We start from the raw sequence: 20,811 nt of genomic DNA, 5'->3' as shown, positions 1-20,811 counted from the left end.
AGAATACGAATTCAAATGTATTCGATGTGGAGGGGGAATACATTAAAGACTAACTGTAATTGAATCAGACCGGCTCTTACTGTCATACACTGTCAATAATAATCATTGTCAATTGAAATCGGCAAGGAGTAGATAGGATGTAACTGTGAAGACAGTGGTAAATGCCTTATCCATAAGCACAAACAAAGGACCTATCGAGGGAAATCTATCAAATAACTCTTTGGCTTAGCCGTGCAAGAAACCCAGCTGCTGGTCCATCACGCTTCGCACCATGTCCTCCCACGATCGCCATTGCATTCCAAGTTCCACCTCTGCCTTGGTTGTGTCGGTGGGTATGGAAGGGCTACCCTCGACCTCCTCTGTAATCTTCGCGCCAATATTAGGGTAGGCCTTGAGCACAACCCGAGCCACGTCTCTCCAAGTGGTTGCTGGCGCGGAAAGCAGGTACTTTGAGCCGTCCTGGATTTTCGGGTCCAACGCCTTGACGTGAGCTTCAGCAACATCTTGGATATGTACGCCAGTAATGCCGCCAAGTGGAACACCTCCCATCACACTACCCCAGAGAATACCATTGGATCCGGCTTGGACTTCCTCGGCGGAGGTCTGCATGAGATTGGTACCGAAAACAAACGACGGATGAATAGTAACCAATGAAAAGTGTGGCTTTTCAGTGTTCTTGAACTCCCAGGCGGCGTTGTTAGCAAGTAATTTGGATGCTCGGTACAGAGTCATCGGTGTTCCACCAGGATTGGTAGGATCCTCGAAATTTGCCGCTGCGTCCACATTGTAATTCCAATCATTTTTTTCTACAAGTGGAGTCAGCATATTTGTATATGTCAAACGAGCATGGTATTTGGGGTTATTATGCATTTGCAATAGTTACCTTTGACGACACCACCTTCGGGTACTCCGGTAATAGGAATCAATGAAGCGATAGATGAAGTGATCACAATCTTCTTGATGCTTGGCACCTTAGCTGCCTCCTTCAGCAAGGCCAATGTTCCGTTCACTGCGGGAGTGAATATGGCATCCTTGTCTGTGCCACGCGCAAGAGGTGAGGCTAGATGCAAGACAAAGTCCACTCCACCAAGCTTGCCCCTAAAGGCAGCTTCGTCAGTCAGATCTGGGATGGTGACGAATTCCCACTGGCCGGCATGGTCCGATAATACACTTTCGAGTCTCACTGATCTCTTGCGGACGCCGATTCGAAGACGATATCCTGCCTTCAGAGCCTCGAGAGCAGTAGCGCTGCCGATAAAACCGGTGGCCCCAGTGATAAACACAAGAGGTACAGACATGGTGGTTATGGTGCAATGATAATGATTTGAAAACGCTGACCTACAGGGGCACAAGGTAAGTTAATATAACTAGACTTCGAAAGGGGATTGATAATCAATCGTGATTCTCGATCATTCCAAGAGTATGAAAGTGGTCGGCGCTGATTAATTCTTGCCACCCCTCGGCGATAGACTGTCCAAACTTAGATCCACTATTGTCAGCTAGAACGAAGGCTGTTTGCTGGTGTAGTTTTTGAAGATGAATATAATCGATGATCCTCTCTGTTTAGACAACTGAGTGTGGCTGCCTCAAGGCCGCTTCCTATGCGGTTACTGGGCAAGACGTGAATGGAGGGATTGACTCCGGCCGAGACTTAGAACAAAGTTGATTCAATGTTAAAGATGCAGAAAGCAAGTTACTCTCCGTAGTCGCATTATAAGACAATTTGCAAGCTCAGAGTCATTTATCTTGCTTTAATGAACGGATTCACACTGTTCCACCCATCACTTCGATCTCCGAATGAACCAACTGTCATTACTGCGCCTAGTAAAGAAGACTTGGTTACCGAAGGCGGTAGATCCCAGCTCCGGGAGGACCAGGTACTTGTCAACACTGTTTCAGTCGGTCTGAACTTGACCGACAGACAGCACGTTGCTTTCCTTCCCTCACAGCATGCTGGTCAGTTATGACTACTCACGTAGTTACAATGGCCGAGTACATTGTCGTCGTGCTGTTTAGTGGATCTTGCCCAATTGCCTGACCTTCCAGGAAGCTGCTACTCTCTGAGTTGGTATCAACACTGATCTACGGTGACTCCACTGCGACTACTGGGGCCTTGGGATTCCAATCTGCGGAGCTGTCTGGTTACAAGGTCACCGCCGTTCACTTGCTGTACCACTTCCATTTGGTTCGCACCCTTAGCGTCGACGAGGTGTACCCAGATGTGCCAAGCATCTGGGCCTCAGCCAATGGAATAAACCTTGAAAACGGCATGTGGAGGGGTCTGACAGCCACAGCAAGCAGGCCGAGGCCGGCAAAACGGGAAGTATTGTAATCAACCCGATGTCCGACCCACCGGCTGGCGTCGATGAGTTGAATTCAGTTCCAAATAACTGTATGAGTGCTAATCTACAGGCGCCTATTACCAATAGGTCCCATACTCTCTACTCCTTCCCAACAAAATGGCGCTTATACCTCATATACGATCCAGAGTATTCGTTGTACTATTATTCTGAGAAGCGGATCGGTCGCGCTCCAAACTATCGGTCGCAAACATGAGCCAGAAGTCAGTTCTCACCACAGGTTGCAGTGAAGGTGGAATAGGTGACGCTCTTGCACAACTCTTCCATAAGAAAGGCTTTCGGGTTTTTGCTAGTGCCCGTAATACCGCCAAAGTCGAACACCTTAAGGATATGGGTCTCGACATCATACAGCTAGATGTCACTGACGAAGAGTCAATTAAACAAGCAGTGTCAACTGTGAAGGCTGCAACAGGCGGATATTTGGACTTCCTGGTCAACACCTCGGGCGCAGGTAGGTCTCACGACTTTGAAGCAGTCTATGTAAGCTAAAAACTCGACAGGTTACTGCATGCCCTTGTTGGACTCGGATATTTCAGTAGCGAAGAGGATATTCGAGGTTAATGTGTTTGCTGTCGTTTCTGTAACACAAGCGTTTGCACCACTATTGATTGCCTCGAAAGGAAAGATTATCAACATTGGATCAGTCCTTGGCAAGCTGCCACTTCCATGGCAAGGCTATTACAATGCAAGCAAAGCCGCGCTCGCTCATTTGACTGACCAAATGCGCATTGAGTTTTCTCCTTGGGGAGTCCAGGCAATTCTTGTGACTACTGGTGCAATTAGAACGAAATTGTTCCAAAATCTTCTGAGTAAACCAGTGTTGCCTGAGAGCTCCCTCTATTACCCCGCGAAGGATGTGATTGAACCGGTATTGGCATGAATCCAGGTTGAGAAAAGTGCTATGGATGTCAATCCGATCAAGTCCCAAAAAACATCTCTGGTCAGGCGGTGGGGCTTTGATCACTTGGCTGGCTTCAACATTCGGCTGGTCCACTATCTAGGTTGGCAGTTTCCCCTCATTTGCAGAGAACAGGTTCATCCATTATGCTAACACATCACTAGGACCTCTTACTTCCTCGTGTTGTTCACATGTCAGATATAATGTTGAGGTGCCTGGTTGGCTGGTAGGTGAGGATCACGTGTTCTGATCACGTTGGCCACTACTACTAAGATATTCTTTTTCTTTTTTCTAGTTATAATCTAGATAATAAATATAATTAATATCTTTAATTTTTTAAACTATATCTTATCATGGGCTCTGAGAGAACTTAAGATTACTTAAAATCCACTCTTACTTACGATGTTCTTCTAGGAAATATCATTTGAGTTCCTCAATATGTGTGCTCATTGTTCGCTCTCGGGATTATAAACCCCTAATTCTCATAAATTGAATCAGGAAACGTAAACTTAGACTATCCCTGCCATTTCCGGCCACGGACTCACTGAGTATTCGTGTGTATTCACTAGGAAAATACCAAGTATACTGACCAGTCGAGCACTGATAAAGCCCAAATGTGTGGCAAAGAAGCTTCGCCTGTAGTTCTTACTCCACTGTAGAAGGCAATGCACTATTTTATCGGGTAGGGAGACATTTCCTGTAGGGCATGTGGCATGTGTAAGTTTACCTGTCACCCAAAATCCTATCTTAACATTTGCTTGACCTATTCCTAGCCCCCTTAGCTCCTTTCAGAGTTCAGTCATCGGGTCGGATGACTGGGAAGTTTGCATACCGAGGCAATCCCCAGTTATCGGCTTGATTACTGATCCTTAAATGATTACTGATCGTTACAGACTCGGAACCGGATAGATGAGTAATTATCTGACAGCTGAGGAAGGCGGTCAGCACTTGCAGTAGTGATGCCCTCAGCTCCACTCATTGCTGACAATCTCATAGAGTAACAGACCTGCCCCAATATGGGTGGCTCACTCATAGAATCAAGTCGAAGAAGTTAAAATTGATTGTTTGGTATTATATAATTGATCTATGTATTTATCAGCATCCTCAGTGCACGATGCTGGTTGCTCCCGTCGGCCTGAGCTCAATTCATCCGATGTTGAGATGATTAGCGTTTGAGAGTAGCTTTGCCACCGCGAACTGAAGTTGCACACCCGAGTCCATCATTCAAATATAGCCAAGTACACACGAGTTTCCCATTTACTCAGTATATTGTCCTACTTTTGCTTATTCTACCTTCGCAAACAGCACAGGCATATTAGAGGTCATCATGAAAGCGGTCACCACTCATCGATTTCTGCCCACACGTGTACTGAGCCTTCTTCTCGGAAGACCGCTTGGGCTTGGGGCACAAGTCAAGGATGTTTCTGTCCCAAGCATCACTGATAATGAGGTTTTGGTTAAAGTACGGGCCGTTGCCTTGAATCCGATCGATTTCAAAAACATCGATTTCTTTGCCCCCCGGAATTCTGCAATCGGCTGTGACTATGCAGGCGAGGTGGTTAAGGTCGGAAAAAAATCGGGACAGCGCTGGAAGGTTGGAGATAAAATTGCAGGCTTCGTTCACGGTGGCCTGTATCCCGATGTTGGCTCATTCGCAGAGCACCTTAAAGTTGACGGAGACCTGGCCTGGAAGGTGCCTGAGGCAATGAACTTGGGCGTAGCAAGCACCTACGGAGTTCCCGCAGCCACCGCGATGCTGAGCCTTACGTACCTCGACATTTCTTGGGAAGATATTGAGAACGGACGCACATTCGAAGATGATCAACCAACCATTTTCATTTATTCGGGAGGATCGAACGTTGGTCTCTTTGCCATCCAACTAGCGAAGAGAGCAGGATACAAGGTAGTGGCAACGGCCTCGCCCCGTTCCTTCGACCTTGTGAAGCAATACGGTGCAGATGCAGTATACGACTACCGGTCCTCTTCATCCATTGGCGAAATCAAGAAGGCGTATCCAAACATCCTGAGAGCTCTGGACTGCTTCTCTGAAGGGAATTCGGCCGCCTTTTGTGCTGATGTACTACGAGAGGGCAAAGTGGTCACGCTCCTTGACCAAGGAAAACCGAAGAAGCCAACCGTGTCCTACAGATTCCTTATGGTTTTCACTGTATTCGGTCGAGAGTTTCAGTTGCTGGCGCCTGTCGGCCCCGTGTTCCCGGTGATACCGTCAGATCGTGAGGTCATCAGCAGGTTCTATGCTAGTTTATCAACCATGAGCATCGACATTATCAGATGTCCACCCACTACAACAATCAAGGGCGGATTAAGGGACATCTTAGACGGTCTCGAACTTCTTCGAAAAGGAGAAGGTCGAGGTACAAAGCTTGTTGTAGAGTTTGATGAGTTCCAATGACTGAAGTAATGGATCTCTCAATTCCGTCCTCTAAGATTAATGATCTCAAGATCTAATTTCGGTTTTGGTCATTTGAAGTTTCTCTGTGTACGCTATTGCGAGATGACTACCTAGTTATTCGTCAATATAAATAGTATCAAGACCAATTGTTGTCGTGTGATGTGCATCGCCCAAAGCATTTTAATATACTCTCTAGCCTATCAGTGTGTTCATTCCGAGATCCGTTCTGTCCATGGGTGGTGATATGATCGCCTAACAAGCCTTCCGTGACAAATTAGTTCAATACTGTGACAGCAGCCTCATTCAGGACTATGTGACCACGTTTGTTTTATTTATTTTGATATTGTTTTCTTTAAGCGAACGCTTATAATATTTCTTATTTTCCTTTTTCCCTCCTTATACTTAAAGTTCTAGAGTAGTTAGCACTAATACGACCTCATTTTATTACGTTAAACAGCTATTTTATAACTTTAAGTATTATTCTTTATTTCTTTTTTACTACTATACATAACCAGCTCCTGCTAAACCATTAATAATCTTTATTCTATATTTTTAATAATATCTAACGGCCAAAAAACCCACCTGACTAACTAACTAAATAAATAAATAAAATAACCAGAGAAAATACCCAGACTTCTAGTCTTAATAAAAAATAAGAAATATTTTTACTATAAGAAGTCCGGTTATAAAAGTAAAAAATATCCTAACCCACTGGGGTTGTGGGATCGCATATACAGCGGAATTAGAATGCGGGTAGTTTATATGGAAGAAAAGTCTTAACATAGAATATAGTAGAATTAATTTTTAGAGTATAATATTCTCACAAACCATAAATCACAGAGACCTAAAAATTTAATAATAAGTAGCTTTATTACTTAACTATAAGTTTCTAAAGTTTGAATTCAATAGTTACTCTCTATATTATAAACGGGTTAGTTAAAGTTAATAATTTTTATTATAATTTTATTAAAGTTTAATAAGATTTTACTAGAATGTAATATACCCTACTATATTACTAATTACTATCTAATTTCTATTTTTTAGATTGAATCTGTGTATGTATCTTAAAACTTATATAATATTTTTTTAATTATCTATTATACTATATTATCTTATTTATAGAGGAGTAACTATTTAAAACTATTTCTTATCTATAAATAATAATATATTACTAGTATCAGTATAATATATAGCCTATAAAGATAAAAACTTATTTAAAGTACTAATACTAGTTAGATTATTAAACTATAAAATAAATAATATAGATAATCTATTAATAATCTAATCTAATATTAAATTATTAAAATATATAGATTTCTTAGATACTAGATGAGTTTTTTTTAATTATTTTTTACTATTTTAATAAAATATTATATCAATATGATTCTTCTATCTGCTAGTATATAATATCTAATATAAAATTTATATAAAAATATTAATAATTTATCTATCAATAATCCTAATATATAAATCTAAAGTAAGTTATAATATCTCTAGAAGCTATACTAGATAATAATATTTAAAAAAATTTTTAATAAGTTTTTTATTAAAAATTCTTCTCTATCTATGTAAGATTATATTATATCTATATTTAATTTTTTAATAATTAACAATTCTCTATACCGGCGCCCAGCTAAATATAGTAAATTATTAATATTATTATCTAAATATAGAAAAAGTTAGAATATAAATAAGCTTAAATATTAATCTAATATAAATTAATTATTAATACTAATCCTTAGTTATATATAATATAATAGGTAATATATTTATAGAATATCTATCTTTATAATATTTTATATAATATAGCGCCTCTAGATTTTACTAGTATAATATAAAATCTCTAATAAATTATCTCATGGAATATAGATATCTTTAATAATAAAATATTTTTACTATAATTATAGTAGCATGTCTGGTATCTATCTACTGAAATTAATAATCTTATAAAAAAAACTATTTAAATATTTTAATAAATAATTAATTAAATTATATAGAAAAGCTAGTGGACAGTACAATACTATAATATAATAATCTAAATAAAAATAATTTATATATAATAAATAGAACTACCGTACTAACCACTACTAGAATATATAAATAAAAATAATATTATAAAGTATATATATCTCTAATAATAAGTTCTAATCTTCTTTACTCAGATATAGATATTTTATAGCTAAATAAGTCTGCTTTATAACTTTATATTATAATAATATTAAAAATAGTATATACTCTAGTAAGTAATACAGATAAATAATATAGAAAAAATTATTAATAATAAGTAGTACCTGTAGCTAATAATATAATAAAAATAAATATATTTAAAGTTTTATATAAAGTTATTTAACTAATATCAGTAGAGCCATGAGTATAAGAATATACTAATATATATTATAACTATTTTAAACTATAGTAAGAATAAATAATATATATATAATAATTATTCTCTAATTCTATCTAGTATAATCAAGATCACGTGGTTTTTTATAGTATAAAAAATACTCTAGTTAGATTAAGCCATATTTTAAATTATTATTTTATAATAAAAATATTAAATAAATATTTTATAAGTACTTACTAGTACTAATAACACGCTAGAGAATTTAGATTAGATATATATAAATATATCTACTTTCTATAGTTCCAGTCTATTTTTTATTAATAATAATTTATATAATAAATTTACTAATTCTTATTATTTATTAATAATTATAATTTTATTAACTACAGGTGGAATCTAGACTACTTAAAAATAGTTTTATTACTAAAATTATCTAATAAAAATTTTATATTATTTATTTATTTTATTTATAGCACTCCTGCCTGTAGTCTATTAATATTTTTATTATATATAAGTAGTTACTGCACATTTTAAAAAAATCTTAAATAAATAGTTTAGAGCTTTATAATACAGAGTATATATAGACTAATATAGACTTTTTTTAACTAGTATATATATAGATTAAAGATCTATTATAATAATATAATATTAAAATATATAGCCTGGATTAAGACTGATAAAATCTTATATAAAAATATTTAATTTATTATAGATAAATTTCAAGGATTTATACACGGGCTGATAAAAGTAATAAAAAATATTTTATATTATTTATTTTATATAAAAAATCTACCCATAATCTTATAATAAAAACTATATAATAATATAGTATAAAATATACTAAGTTAGAATTTTCTATAGGACTCATACATACTATAACTAGTAAAAAAATAATAATAATTAATTAATTAAATATAGAATAATCTATATTTCTAATATAAGTTTATTTAGATAAATTATTTTTATTTTATTAAAATCTATATGTACCTCCAATGGGTGGTCTAGTTTAAAAAAAAATTTATAATATTTATATATATTATAACTAGCTAGTTTATCCAGATTCCTAAGTTACTAAATCTATAATATATTAATATAGATTAAAACCGACAGTATAATATATATATTAAAAATAAAATAATAATATTAGTAACTATATATTACAAGAGATTTTATATAAATAATAATATTAAAATTATCCATTAGTACTTGTTATAGGAGATTAAAAAACTATTAATTTATTATTTTTAATTTATTTTTTTATTTATATAATAATTTAAGATTATTAGAATCTTACCACGAAGTAAACAGCTATATATAAATAAAATTTTTTAATTTATTATTTTATATCTCTAGGAACTAGACTCTAGTATTAACTATAAATAATTATCTAATTAATTCTAGTAAATTTTAAAATAAGAAATCTAGATATAATTTAGTTATTAGGATATTATAATTCCAGTATACTAAAATCTAACTATAAAAATTAATTATTAATTTTTATAATTTAATAACCAGTTCCGGCACAACCAGCAGGAAGAATAAAAAATAAAACTAGCTAATATTAATATTATTAATAAAAATTATATAAATACTATTTAATAGATAAATTATATTATAAATCTTTAGATAATTTACTCGTCGCATATAACAGGACTAATATATAAATAGTAAATTATAAAAATAATAAAAATAATAATATATTAATAAATATTATTTCAAGCAAGTAATACAGACTAATATTATTTTTTAAAATTTATATTAATATAGGCTTCTAAGCTTTCTTCGATGCTAGATAGGTATAAATAAACATTATAAAAAAAATAGTTAAAATATATTAAATATAATAGCAGTACTAACTATAACAAGTAGATATAATATAAGTAGTATAGAAAATAATAAAATAAATAAATTTTTAACTATAAAAAGTATAAAGTATAGTACTATAAATAATCTAGAATAATAAAAATCCTATAATAGTAATAATATCTATAGATAATAAAAAAAGTATGCTTTTTATATTACTAGTATAATTTAAATCTAATAAAATAATTATTATAATAATATTACTATTATTATTCTAATAAGATCTTTAAAAGTAGTACTAGTAACTAGATATTACTTATATAGTATAGAATAATTATTATCTACTAGATAATATATTTATTATTTTAATAATTCCTAAGTTAAGTAAACATTTTAATTTTTATTTATTTATAAATTAACTCTAGATACAGTAATAGTTAGATTATATTATAATAAATAAATATTATATAATATTAAATAATCTAAGCAGCTTCCAGCTAATTATATATTAATTTAATTATTTAATATTAATAAAAATATAAATATTATATTTAACTATAATATTACCACCCAGCAAGAAGAAACGGTTCTTTAAATAGATTTAATATAAATTAGATAATATATAAATAATCCAAAAAAATATATATTATTAAAATATTTAATATTAAGTTTAATAACTAGAGGTACTAGTACAGATTAAATATAAATTATATAAATAGATTATATTTAAGATTATATAATAATATCTCTAGTGGTAAGTATAATTAATATAATCTAGAAAAATAATAATATATATAAGTATTATTAATCAGATATAGATTTTAATATAGATATTAAAATATTTAATATATTATAACTAGTAAATTAACCAGGTAAGAATCTTATAAAGTTTTATTAATAAAATCATATTAATACTAATAACAACGAATATACTTAAAATAAAAATAAATATATTAAATATCTAATATATTATTTATATAGAAATACTTTAGATACTATTAGTCTATATATAAAAAAATAGACAGGTAGAATAGAATAAATTAAATAATAAAATAATTCTTATTCAACCAGCGAGCTGGAATGACGTAGAGGAATAAATAAAAATAATAATATTAAAAAAAATATATATAAATATATCTTAAGGCTAACTACTAATAATAAATACTAGATAAATATTTAAATAATATAATAAATAAAGATAATCTTCTATTAACTTATATAGAAGATACTATAGAGGATAATATAATATATATAATAATATTATTATATAACTAGTATAAGCCATGGGCGATATAATCAGAGTTAATATTATTAATAACTTATTTAATTTCTCTAGATACTTATAGTAGTAGAAATAATAATAAAATTTTCTAGAATAGATTTTCTATAGAATTACTAATATAGCAGGCCTGTAATATATTAATCCTATTATTTAAATTTATTAAAATAATAAGTACTTTAATAAGAGAATAAGTATTAAGCATAAAATAGACAGAACTAATAAAATAATAATATTATTAAAAAATAGTAAATCTTTAGATCCAGTAGTAAATAATCCTATAATAATTAATAAAAAAATAAGTAACAGAAAATACTAGATAGTAATAAGACTAATACTATATCTATACTATATAAAAATAAGATAATAATAAATATAATCTCTATCTATATTAGTAAGGAAATAATTAAAAAATTAAGATCTAGATAATTTAGATATAAAGACATATTTAGTACGCGGTATTTTAATTATATTATATATATAAAATACTATAGTTAATCTATATTAATTAATAATAACTATAGTTATATGGCTACTATAGGATCCTAATTTTTATAATAATAGTAATAATATATAAATCTTAATAAGAAATAGTCTTAAAAGCATAGTAAGCATGACTATAGTAGTAATAGATTAATATATATAATTAGAAAGTAGTTACTATATATCTAGACTAGATTAGATTATTAGAATATAAATAATTATTTAATAAATATTATTAGTTCTGTAATATCTACTAATTCTTTAAAATATTATAAAATTAAAGAGTTAGACTATATTTATAATAATTAAATATATATATATCTCTAAAATTTTAGGCTTAGGTAGTAAGGCAAAAGAATATATATTTTTTAAATTATTTTATTTTATTTTAAAAGTATAGTAGAAAATATTTTTATAATTATTAAATACTAGATATTTCTTCCTAGAGTAGATAAAAATAAATAATTAAAAAGAAACTAGTTAATCATATATAAACTTAATCTTATCTTAGATACTAGCCATTTTTAAACTTTAAGTATATAATAAAAAATTAGAAAAGTAAATAAAATAGTAAATATTTACTAGTAATATCTAACTATAAGATAATAAAAATAATTATAATTCTAAGATCTAGACTAGAGCAGCTAGCACTACTAAGAAAAAGTCTAATTTTATTAATATTATTTTTAAATTTAATTCAGATATTACTATTAATAATAACCTAGATTAGGTAGTTTTATAGACTGTAACTTAAAATATAATTTTTCTTAAATTTAAATAATTAATCTTATCTAAGAAAAATTTAATAAAAGATATTATTTTATTAATATAATTTATTAAAAACTTTTATATAATTAACATAGCCTTAAGCTAAAAATTATTTTTATTATTAAAAAATAATTTAAATATATTTTTAATAAAATCTATCTAAATAGTACTTACTATATTATAAAATAATTATATTTATAAATATTTAAAGCATTCTCTAAAGCATTACTAGAGAAATTATTTTTAATAAATTATAATTAATTAAGTCTGAAATCTATATATATATATATTTCCTGATATAATGGGCTAAAAAACCGGATGGACTATATAAAATATAATAATTAATAAAAAAATTAAATTTATTAAAGAAAAAACTATCTAATTTATAAATAGATTAAATTTTTTTATCAATAACTCTTTCTAAGAGATTTCTTTGTAACTTTAATAAATTTTTTTATTATTTTAAAAATTTCTATTTTTTTTATAGATATTACTAGATTAAAGTCCAGGACTAGACGGGTTGGAATATAAATATTCTAATTTTAAATAATTAATAAAGCTTAATTTTTTTATATAGATTCTTTACTATTATTATTATTATTTTATTTATTATTTTCTTTTTTTACTCAGTTACTACTACTATATCTTTCTTTATTATTATTATTATAAAACTATTCTTAATCTCTATAATAAGATTATTATTACTTTTTTTACTATTTTAATTATTACTTGAAAAGGGCTAGGCCCTATTAATTATCTAAAATTAGAATATTTATATTCTGATTTATCTAGTCCTAAATTTTAATTTAATAATATTTATAAAAAAAATAGAAATCTCCAGAGCAGTAAAAAAGCTTATTAAAATTATAAAGAAATCTCTTAAAAAGAGTTATCTATAAAAAGACTTAATTTATTTATAGATTAGATAGTTCTTTCTTTAGTAAATTCAATTTTTTTTATTAACTATTATATTTTATATAATTTATCCAGTTTTTTAGTCTATTATATATATTCTAATTAATATATTAATATTAAATAATATTTTACAAGTCCTATATTTTTCTCTTATGATAATTATAATCTACTATATTTTTAAAATAATATTATATATAATTATCTAACTCTTATATAAATAGTATAGCATGCTTTAGATATTATTATTTTATAAATTAGTATAGAGCGTGTATTTAGTATTAATTATAATTTATAATATATTTAATTACTAATAAAATTAATTAAATAATAAATCTATTTAAAAACTTATTATTTTTCCATATTAGTATTGATTAAAAACATGTAATTTTAATATATATATATTTTTATTTTTTAATATTATTATAAATATTTTTATAAATACTTTTCCAGATAGTTGTACTGAATATTTAAATACTTTTTATAATAAAAAATTAGATAATATTTTTTTAAATTATTTTTAATTACTAAATACAGTATCTGAAGATAATACTAAAAAAAATACTTATTTATTTTATAATAATAGAAATCTCTTTAATTATAATAGTCTTAATTATACTGTACCTCAAGTCATGCTATATAATAAGTATTAAATATAAAATTTTTAAAGAACTTTTCTTTAATATTTTTTTTTATATTTTATTTTCTGTTTTAAACTACTGTATTTTATTTTTATTATTTTCTTATTATATTATTTCTTTATTATATTATTTTTTTATTGTATTATTTATTACATTATTTATTATATTATTTATTATATTATTTATTATATTATTTATTATATTATTTTTTTATTATATTATTCATTATATTATTTCTCTATTATATTATTTATTATATTATTTTTCTATTATATTATTTATTATATTACTTCTTTATTATATTATTTATTATATTATTTATTATATTATTTATTATATTATTTATTATATTATTTTTTTATTATATTATTTATTACATCGTCCCTCTATTATATTATTTATTATATTATTTTTTTATTATATTACCTACTACTAACTTCTTCTAATATTATATAAGAATTTTCTCTCTTTTTTTCTTTCTTTTTTTTTTTTTTTTAATTATCTTATTTTTCTTTTTTATTATTATTACTAAATCTTTTATTATTACTACTATATCCTTTTTTGTTGCTACCACTATAAATATTACTATAAATATTATTTTTAATTTTAATATTAAAATTATTATTATTTTCTTTACTAATCTAGTTATTACTATTTTTATTTTTTATAAATTAAAGTCCAGCCTTTTCACCGCTAACAATTTTTTTAAATTACTAGACTTTGTTATTAAAGTCCTAGAAAAAATCTTCACTATACTAGAAATTATTAAGAAAATTATTAACATTATACTAGAGATTAAAGAAACTTATAATAAAATAAAAGATTAAAAGAAGCCAGTCAATATTTAATAATAATTTTAAATAAATTAGTTTTTTCTTTATCTTTTAATTGATTATATACTAATTAATATTTAATATTTTATTATTTATTTAAAAAATTATTACATGGGTTACTACTACTAGGAATATTAAAAAAAAAAATTAAAAAATTATTTAAAAAATATTTAGATCTTGATAATATTACTTTAAAAAAAATTTTAATTTATTTTATTTTTTTCTTCAAATTTTAATATCTTATTTTGTAAACTTTATTAATATTTTTATTTTTTATTTTAAATATATTATAAATTAATTTATAAAAAAACTGGCTTACTTTAAAATTATATATAATATTATTTAGTGAAGAAAATAGATTAGTTTTAAACTATATAAAACCATACTGCTAAGTAAATAGGTTAATTTTTAAATTAAATTATATTAATTTATTACTAATATAATTTTATTAATATTATTTATATTTATAGTTATATATAGACCATGGATACTATAAATCCTTTAAAAAATATAAGAGTTTTAATACTAATAATATTATATTATAATAATATATATAATATACAGTATACTACTTATAATATATTAGATTTTTAAATTAGATTAATTATTATTTATTTTAATTTTTATACATAGTGTAATAGTTTATATAACTTTATTAATATAATATATTTATAATTTTTTATAGACTATAGAGGCTCCATATCCTTTAAAAATAATAAAAATTTTAATATAAATAATAAGATTATATTATAACAGGATGTATAGTATATAGTATATAATTTTTAATATATTAAGTTTTAAAATTAAGCTAATTAATATATATTTTAATATATAATTAAATTTATATAATTTTATCAGTACAATACATAGCTATACTTTTATAAATTATAAAGACTATAGATTCTTTAGATAGTATAGACACTTTAAAAAAATATTAAGATTAATAATAATATAATTTAGTTTTTAAAACTATAAGTATAGATTTTTAAAAATAATTCTATTATAAAATATATAAATTAAAATGTAACAGTCTATTACTTAATCTATTATATTAAATAAATTATATTTAAAATTTATATAGATTTAATATACTATAAATTCTAATATATAATCTAGTTTATATTCTTGTATCAGTATAATATATATTTATAATTTTTTATATATTATAAATACTATATATTTTTTAAGAAGTATAGTATGCTGAAAAATATTAATAAAATTATATTATAATAATATATATAATATATAGTATATTACTTAATTTACTTCCAGTAAGTTATATTTGAATCTTAAAATAATTTTTATATATTTTAATATAATATTTAATTTATATATCTTTATTATTATAATCCATATTTATAGTTCTGTATAGACTATAGAGATTATAAATCCTATAAAAAGTATAAAACTTTAGAGCTTTAATACTAGTAATAGTATAATTTAATTCTTTAAAATTTAGACTATTAGTGTATTTTTTAAATAGTAATTTATTATTAAAATTATAAAAAAAATTCTAAAATCAGAATTATTTATATAATTTTTTTAATATAATATATATTTAGATTTTTTTATAGACTATAATGATTACAGATCCTTTAAAAGATGTAGAAGTTTTAATATTAATAAAATTATATTATAATAAAATATATAGTATATAGTATACTACTTATAATATATTAGATTTTTAAATTAGATTAATTATTATTTATTTTAGTTCTTATATACAGTTTATATAGCTTTGTTAGTATAATATACTTATAATTCTTAAATTTTAATAGACTATAGAGGCTACAGATTCTTTAGAAAGTATAGGACTTTAGAGCTTTAATACTAGTAATAATATAATTTAGTTTTTTAGAGTTCAGACTATCAATACATTTTTAAAAGGTGGTTTATTATTAAAGTTATAAAAGAAATTCTAAAGTCAGAATTATTTAGATAATTTTATTAGTATAATATATATTTAGATTTTTTATAGACTATAATAACTACAGGTCCTTTAGAAAATGTAGGAATTTTAATACTAATAAAATTATATTATAGTAATATATATAATATATAGTATATTATTTTTATAAAGTTATATTTTAAACTTATATTGATTTCTTTATATAGTTTATATAATTTTATTAATATAATATATTAATTATTTTATATAAATTATAGAGACTACAGATTCTCTAGAAAATATAGAAGTTTTAATACTAATAATAAGATTATATTATAATAGTCTATATAGCATGTAGTATACTACTTTTAGTATATTAGTTTCTAAAATTAAATTAATTTATATATATTTTAATATATTATCTAGTTTATACAGTTTTAATAATATAATATATTTAAAATTATATATAAACTATAGTAACTACAGATTTTTTAAAAAATATAAAAATTTTGATATTAATAAGATTATATTATAATAATATATATAGTATACAGTATACTACGTCCAGTAGGTTAGATTTTAAAATTAGATTAATTATTATATATTCTAGTTTCTATATATAGTTTATATAATTTTATTAGTATAATATATATATAATTTCTTATAGATTATTGATGCTATAGATCCTTTAGAAAATATAGAAGTTTTAGAACTATTCTAACAATAAAATTATATTATAATAGTAAATAATAAAATAAATAATTATTTTTTTACTAGATTCTGGGCTGGTTACTATCTAATTAAATTATATCTAAATATATAAATATAATTTAATTATTATAATATAATTTTAATATTAACTCTGTAGCTTTTACAGTTCTTAAAAAATTATAAATATATATTATACTTATATAACTATAGTATCTATATTATATATTAGTATATATATGGATTAGTCTAATCTCAGAATCTTTTTAGTAGTTTTAAGCTATATCTTATCTATTAATCTATATATAATCTGATAAATAGATAGCCTAGAATCCAGTTAGTATATTAGTTATTAATAATTAAATTCTATTTATCTACTTAGGTTCTATCCTATTATCTATAATAAACTAAAAATAATAAAAAAGAACTATATAATATAAATAACTAGTAAAAATATATATATTTGTAACTAGAAATAGTATATTCAGCTAGTTTTTTTATATATTTATTATTATTTATTTTCTATCTAAATCTTTATAAATATTTTATATTATTTAGATTTCTTCTATCTCCTTTCTAATTGGTGATGAAGCTTTTATAATTCTTAAAAAACTATAAATAATTAACTATTTATAGGATTATATAAAAAAATATAAAAGATTAAAATCTTATACTATCCCTCCCTACCAGTATCTTAATAATAGCTTAAAATTATGAAAGAGATCTTAAGATAGAGCTAAATCTTATATATTCTAATATATAATATTATTTATAATAATCCTTTAGAAATTTTAGAAGATTTAGATCCTTCAGAAACTATAGGGATTTCAGAACTAACTATAAGATTATATTATAATATTTTTATATATTTATAATACTACTCTAGCTAATTAATATAATATATAAAATTTTTAAATATTTTAAATCTTTTTTCTAATACTAGTTATTTTTTCTTATATTTAGTAGCAGTGTAGTATATCTAATATTAGATTATTATCTCTATTAATTTATATAAACTTAGATAATAGATATATATATATATTAGTTTTTTATTATAAATAATTTTTTTTTTTAATTTTTTTAAATTCTTATTAGTGAATGTACAACTTTTTCTATCTTATATATATAGATTATAGCTTCTTATATAAATAATAGTCAAGTAATCTACTTCTATATTATATAATTATTAAGAACTAGAGATATACTTTAAATAAAAATACTTTAAATCTAAATAATATTTTTAGATCTTATATTTCTTTTAGACTGTATATATTCTTCTTTAATTATAATATTTTTAATAATAATTAAAATATAAATACTATTTCTATTAGAGTAATCTTTTAACTGAAATACTATATAAAATATAATATATAAAAAATATAAGATTATAAACTTTAAGATAGAGATACAGAGTAGTTACTAAATATAGATTAAAAAAATATATCTAATAATATATTATATATAAGTCAGTAGAGCCCTAGCAAGATTTTTTTTAATAAATTTTATAATCCTATATTTTTTAATATTTATTTTATTTTATAATTCTATAATCTAGAATCTTTATATCCCGTAAGGAATTCTGATTTTTTTTTAAATTTATTAGATAATTTTTTTAGTATTCTCTCTACCTGGATAATTAGTACTGTAATTATAGAGATATTTTTATTAATATATAAAAATAAAATTAATTTACTATATACTACTATTTTAAAATAAACATAAATCTAATTATTATAAAAATAATTATTAAATATTATTATAAATATTTAATTAACTTTATAGAGATAGGAATCTAGATAATTAATTAAATTTATAGCTCTTTAAAGTAATCTATGGTAGTAGATATATATTTTATATATTATAGATTTTAATATTATAAAAAAATTATAATCATATAATTATTTATTAAATTATTTTAAAAAATATTAAAGATTTAAAATAATAATATTTTACAGCGAGTTACCAGGCTTATAACTAGTTAGAAATATAAAATATAAGAAATATAATATTACTTATTACTTACTATTTAAAAAGCTATCTGATTTTAAAGTTTAATATTACTATGATTAATATAATTAAATATTATATAATATTTACTTATTAATTATATAGCTAATTTAATACATATTATAAAGATTATATATTCTTTAATAACTATAATATTTTTAATATCAGTTTTAATACTGGGTGTTATTCTTATTAGATATAATCTCTTTTTTTAAATATTATATATTCTATATATCCTTTATTAGTGATAGTATCATCAGTATTTATTTCAAGATCTGTAGAATAAAGTCTATTAATATAAAAATATTTTAAATTATAGTAATTATTAAAGAATTATTATTTATAAAAACTTGGAGGTGTTAGGACAATAATTTCTTTTTCTAGATTATATATATTAACTTATTAAATAATAATTTTTTAGTATATAGTTATTATAAAGATAGATATTTCTATTAAAGTAAAATCTGGGCATAAGTCTAGTCTTAGGATTATTATATTAGATAATATAATTATAATTAATAATATTTTAGTTACGTAAAACTAATAGTAGGGTATAATTTACTAATAATTTAAAAAATATAATTATAAAATATATAATTTATTATTTTTAATTTCCTCTTCCTGGTCACTCTGTTGATATAGATTTAGAAAATGAATTAAAATATATCTAATCTTTTATTTTCTTATTTTAAATATAGTAGATAGAGTTTAAGCTGGGATTAATCACTAAATACTCTTTTTTAAAGAGGATAAAAATATTAGTAGTAAAAAACATAATATTATAAAATTCTTTTAAAAATAGACTGGATAATAAATAATCCAGAAAAAAATAAAAAAGTAAGATAGAAAATAATATAAACCAAGATTTATAGTTTCTTTTAATATTTTATATTCTATCTTTAGGCTAATATCCGCGACTTAAAAACTAGTTATCTAGATATATTTATTTAATAGATCTTATAAAATCTCTAGGATATCTAGATTCCAGATTCTTCTTTAGACGTGGTAGATTTATTAATAAAAACTTATATAAATAACTATTAATATAGGAACCCTAGCTAGAAAACTAGTAAATTTATTAAATTTTATATATAACTAACTAATTAATTATATAGGTAATTTTTTATTTATTTTAAGATTTACTTTATCTTTCTCTTCTTCTTTGGTAAGATTTATTTTATTAAATAATATTTATTTTTACTATATATTTTCTTTCAATTTTATTATTATCTTTTTATCTTATTTTTATATAGTTTTTTTCTGTAATAGTCCTATATAAATTATATAATTTTTTTTATAAAAAAAAATTATTTTATTTTATATAAATTATATAATTTTTTTTATAAAAAAAAATTATTTTATTTTATTTTTTAATTTTATTTAATTATTATATTATAGTAAATTTTATTTAGTTTTTTACTTTTTCCCTTATTCCCGCTATACTATATGATTTTATTATTTTTTATTATTAAAT

General features: G+C 24.0%; 3 protein-coding genes across 3 annotated transcripts; 2 read left to right on the top strand and 1 right to left on the bottom strand.

Annotated features, from left to right (window-relative positions):
• Positions 1-90: 90 nt before the first annotated feature.
• BO80DRAFT_468947 (NAD(P)-binding protein) lies at positions 91-1,320 on the bottom strand. The gene is made up of 2 exons (XM_025722970.1): positions 884-1,320; positions 91-806 (listed from the first exon to the last, which is right to left on the bottom strand). The coding sequence occupies exons 1-2, from the start codon at positions 1,296-1,298 to the stop codon at positions 226-228; spliced, it is 996 nt and encodes a 331-aa protein (XP_025570277.1). The 5' UTR covers positions 1,299-1,320; the 3' UTR covers positions 91-225.
• Positions 1,321-2,552: 1,232 nt separating this feature from the next.
• BO80DRAFT_468946 (NAD(P)-binding protein) lies at positions 2,553-3,240 on the top strand (the record flags this gene model as incomplete). Its single annotated transcript, XM_025722969.1, has 2 exons — positions 2,553-2,811; positions 2,861-3,240. The coding sequence occupies 2 exons, from the start codon at positions 2,553-2,555 to the stop codon at positions 3,238-3,240; spliced, it is 639 nt and encodes a 212-aa protein (XP_025570276.1).
• Positions 3,241-4,531: 1,291 nt separating this feature from the next.
• BO80DRAFT_429453 (zinc-binding alcohol dehydrogenase family protein) lies at positions 4,532-5,698 on the top strand. The gene has a single exon (XM_025720466.1). The coding sequence runs from the start codon at positions 4,586-4,588 to the stop codon at positions 5,669-5,671; it is 1,086 nt and encodes a 361-aa protein (XP_025570275.1). The 5' UTR covers positions 4,532-4,585; the 3' UTR covers positions 5,672-5,698.
• The last annotated feature ends 15,113 nt before the right edge of the window (positions 5,699-20,811 follow it).

Source organism: Aspergillus ibericus, assembly GCF_003184845.1.
Source record: "Aspergillus ibericus CBS 121593 unplaced genomic scaffold BO80scaffold_64, whole genome shotgun sequence".
Taxonomy (NCBI): domain Eukaryota; kingdom Fungi; phylum Ascomycota; class Eurotiomycetes; order Eurotiales; family Aspergillaceae; genus Aspergillus; species Aspergillus ibericus.
The sequence above is the reverse complement of the archived record's forward strand: the minus strand, read 5'-3'. Positions and strand labels throughout refer to the sequence as shown.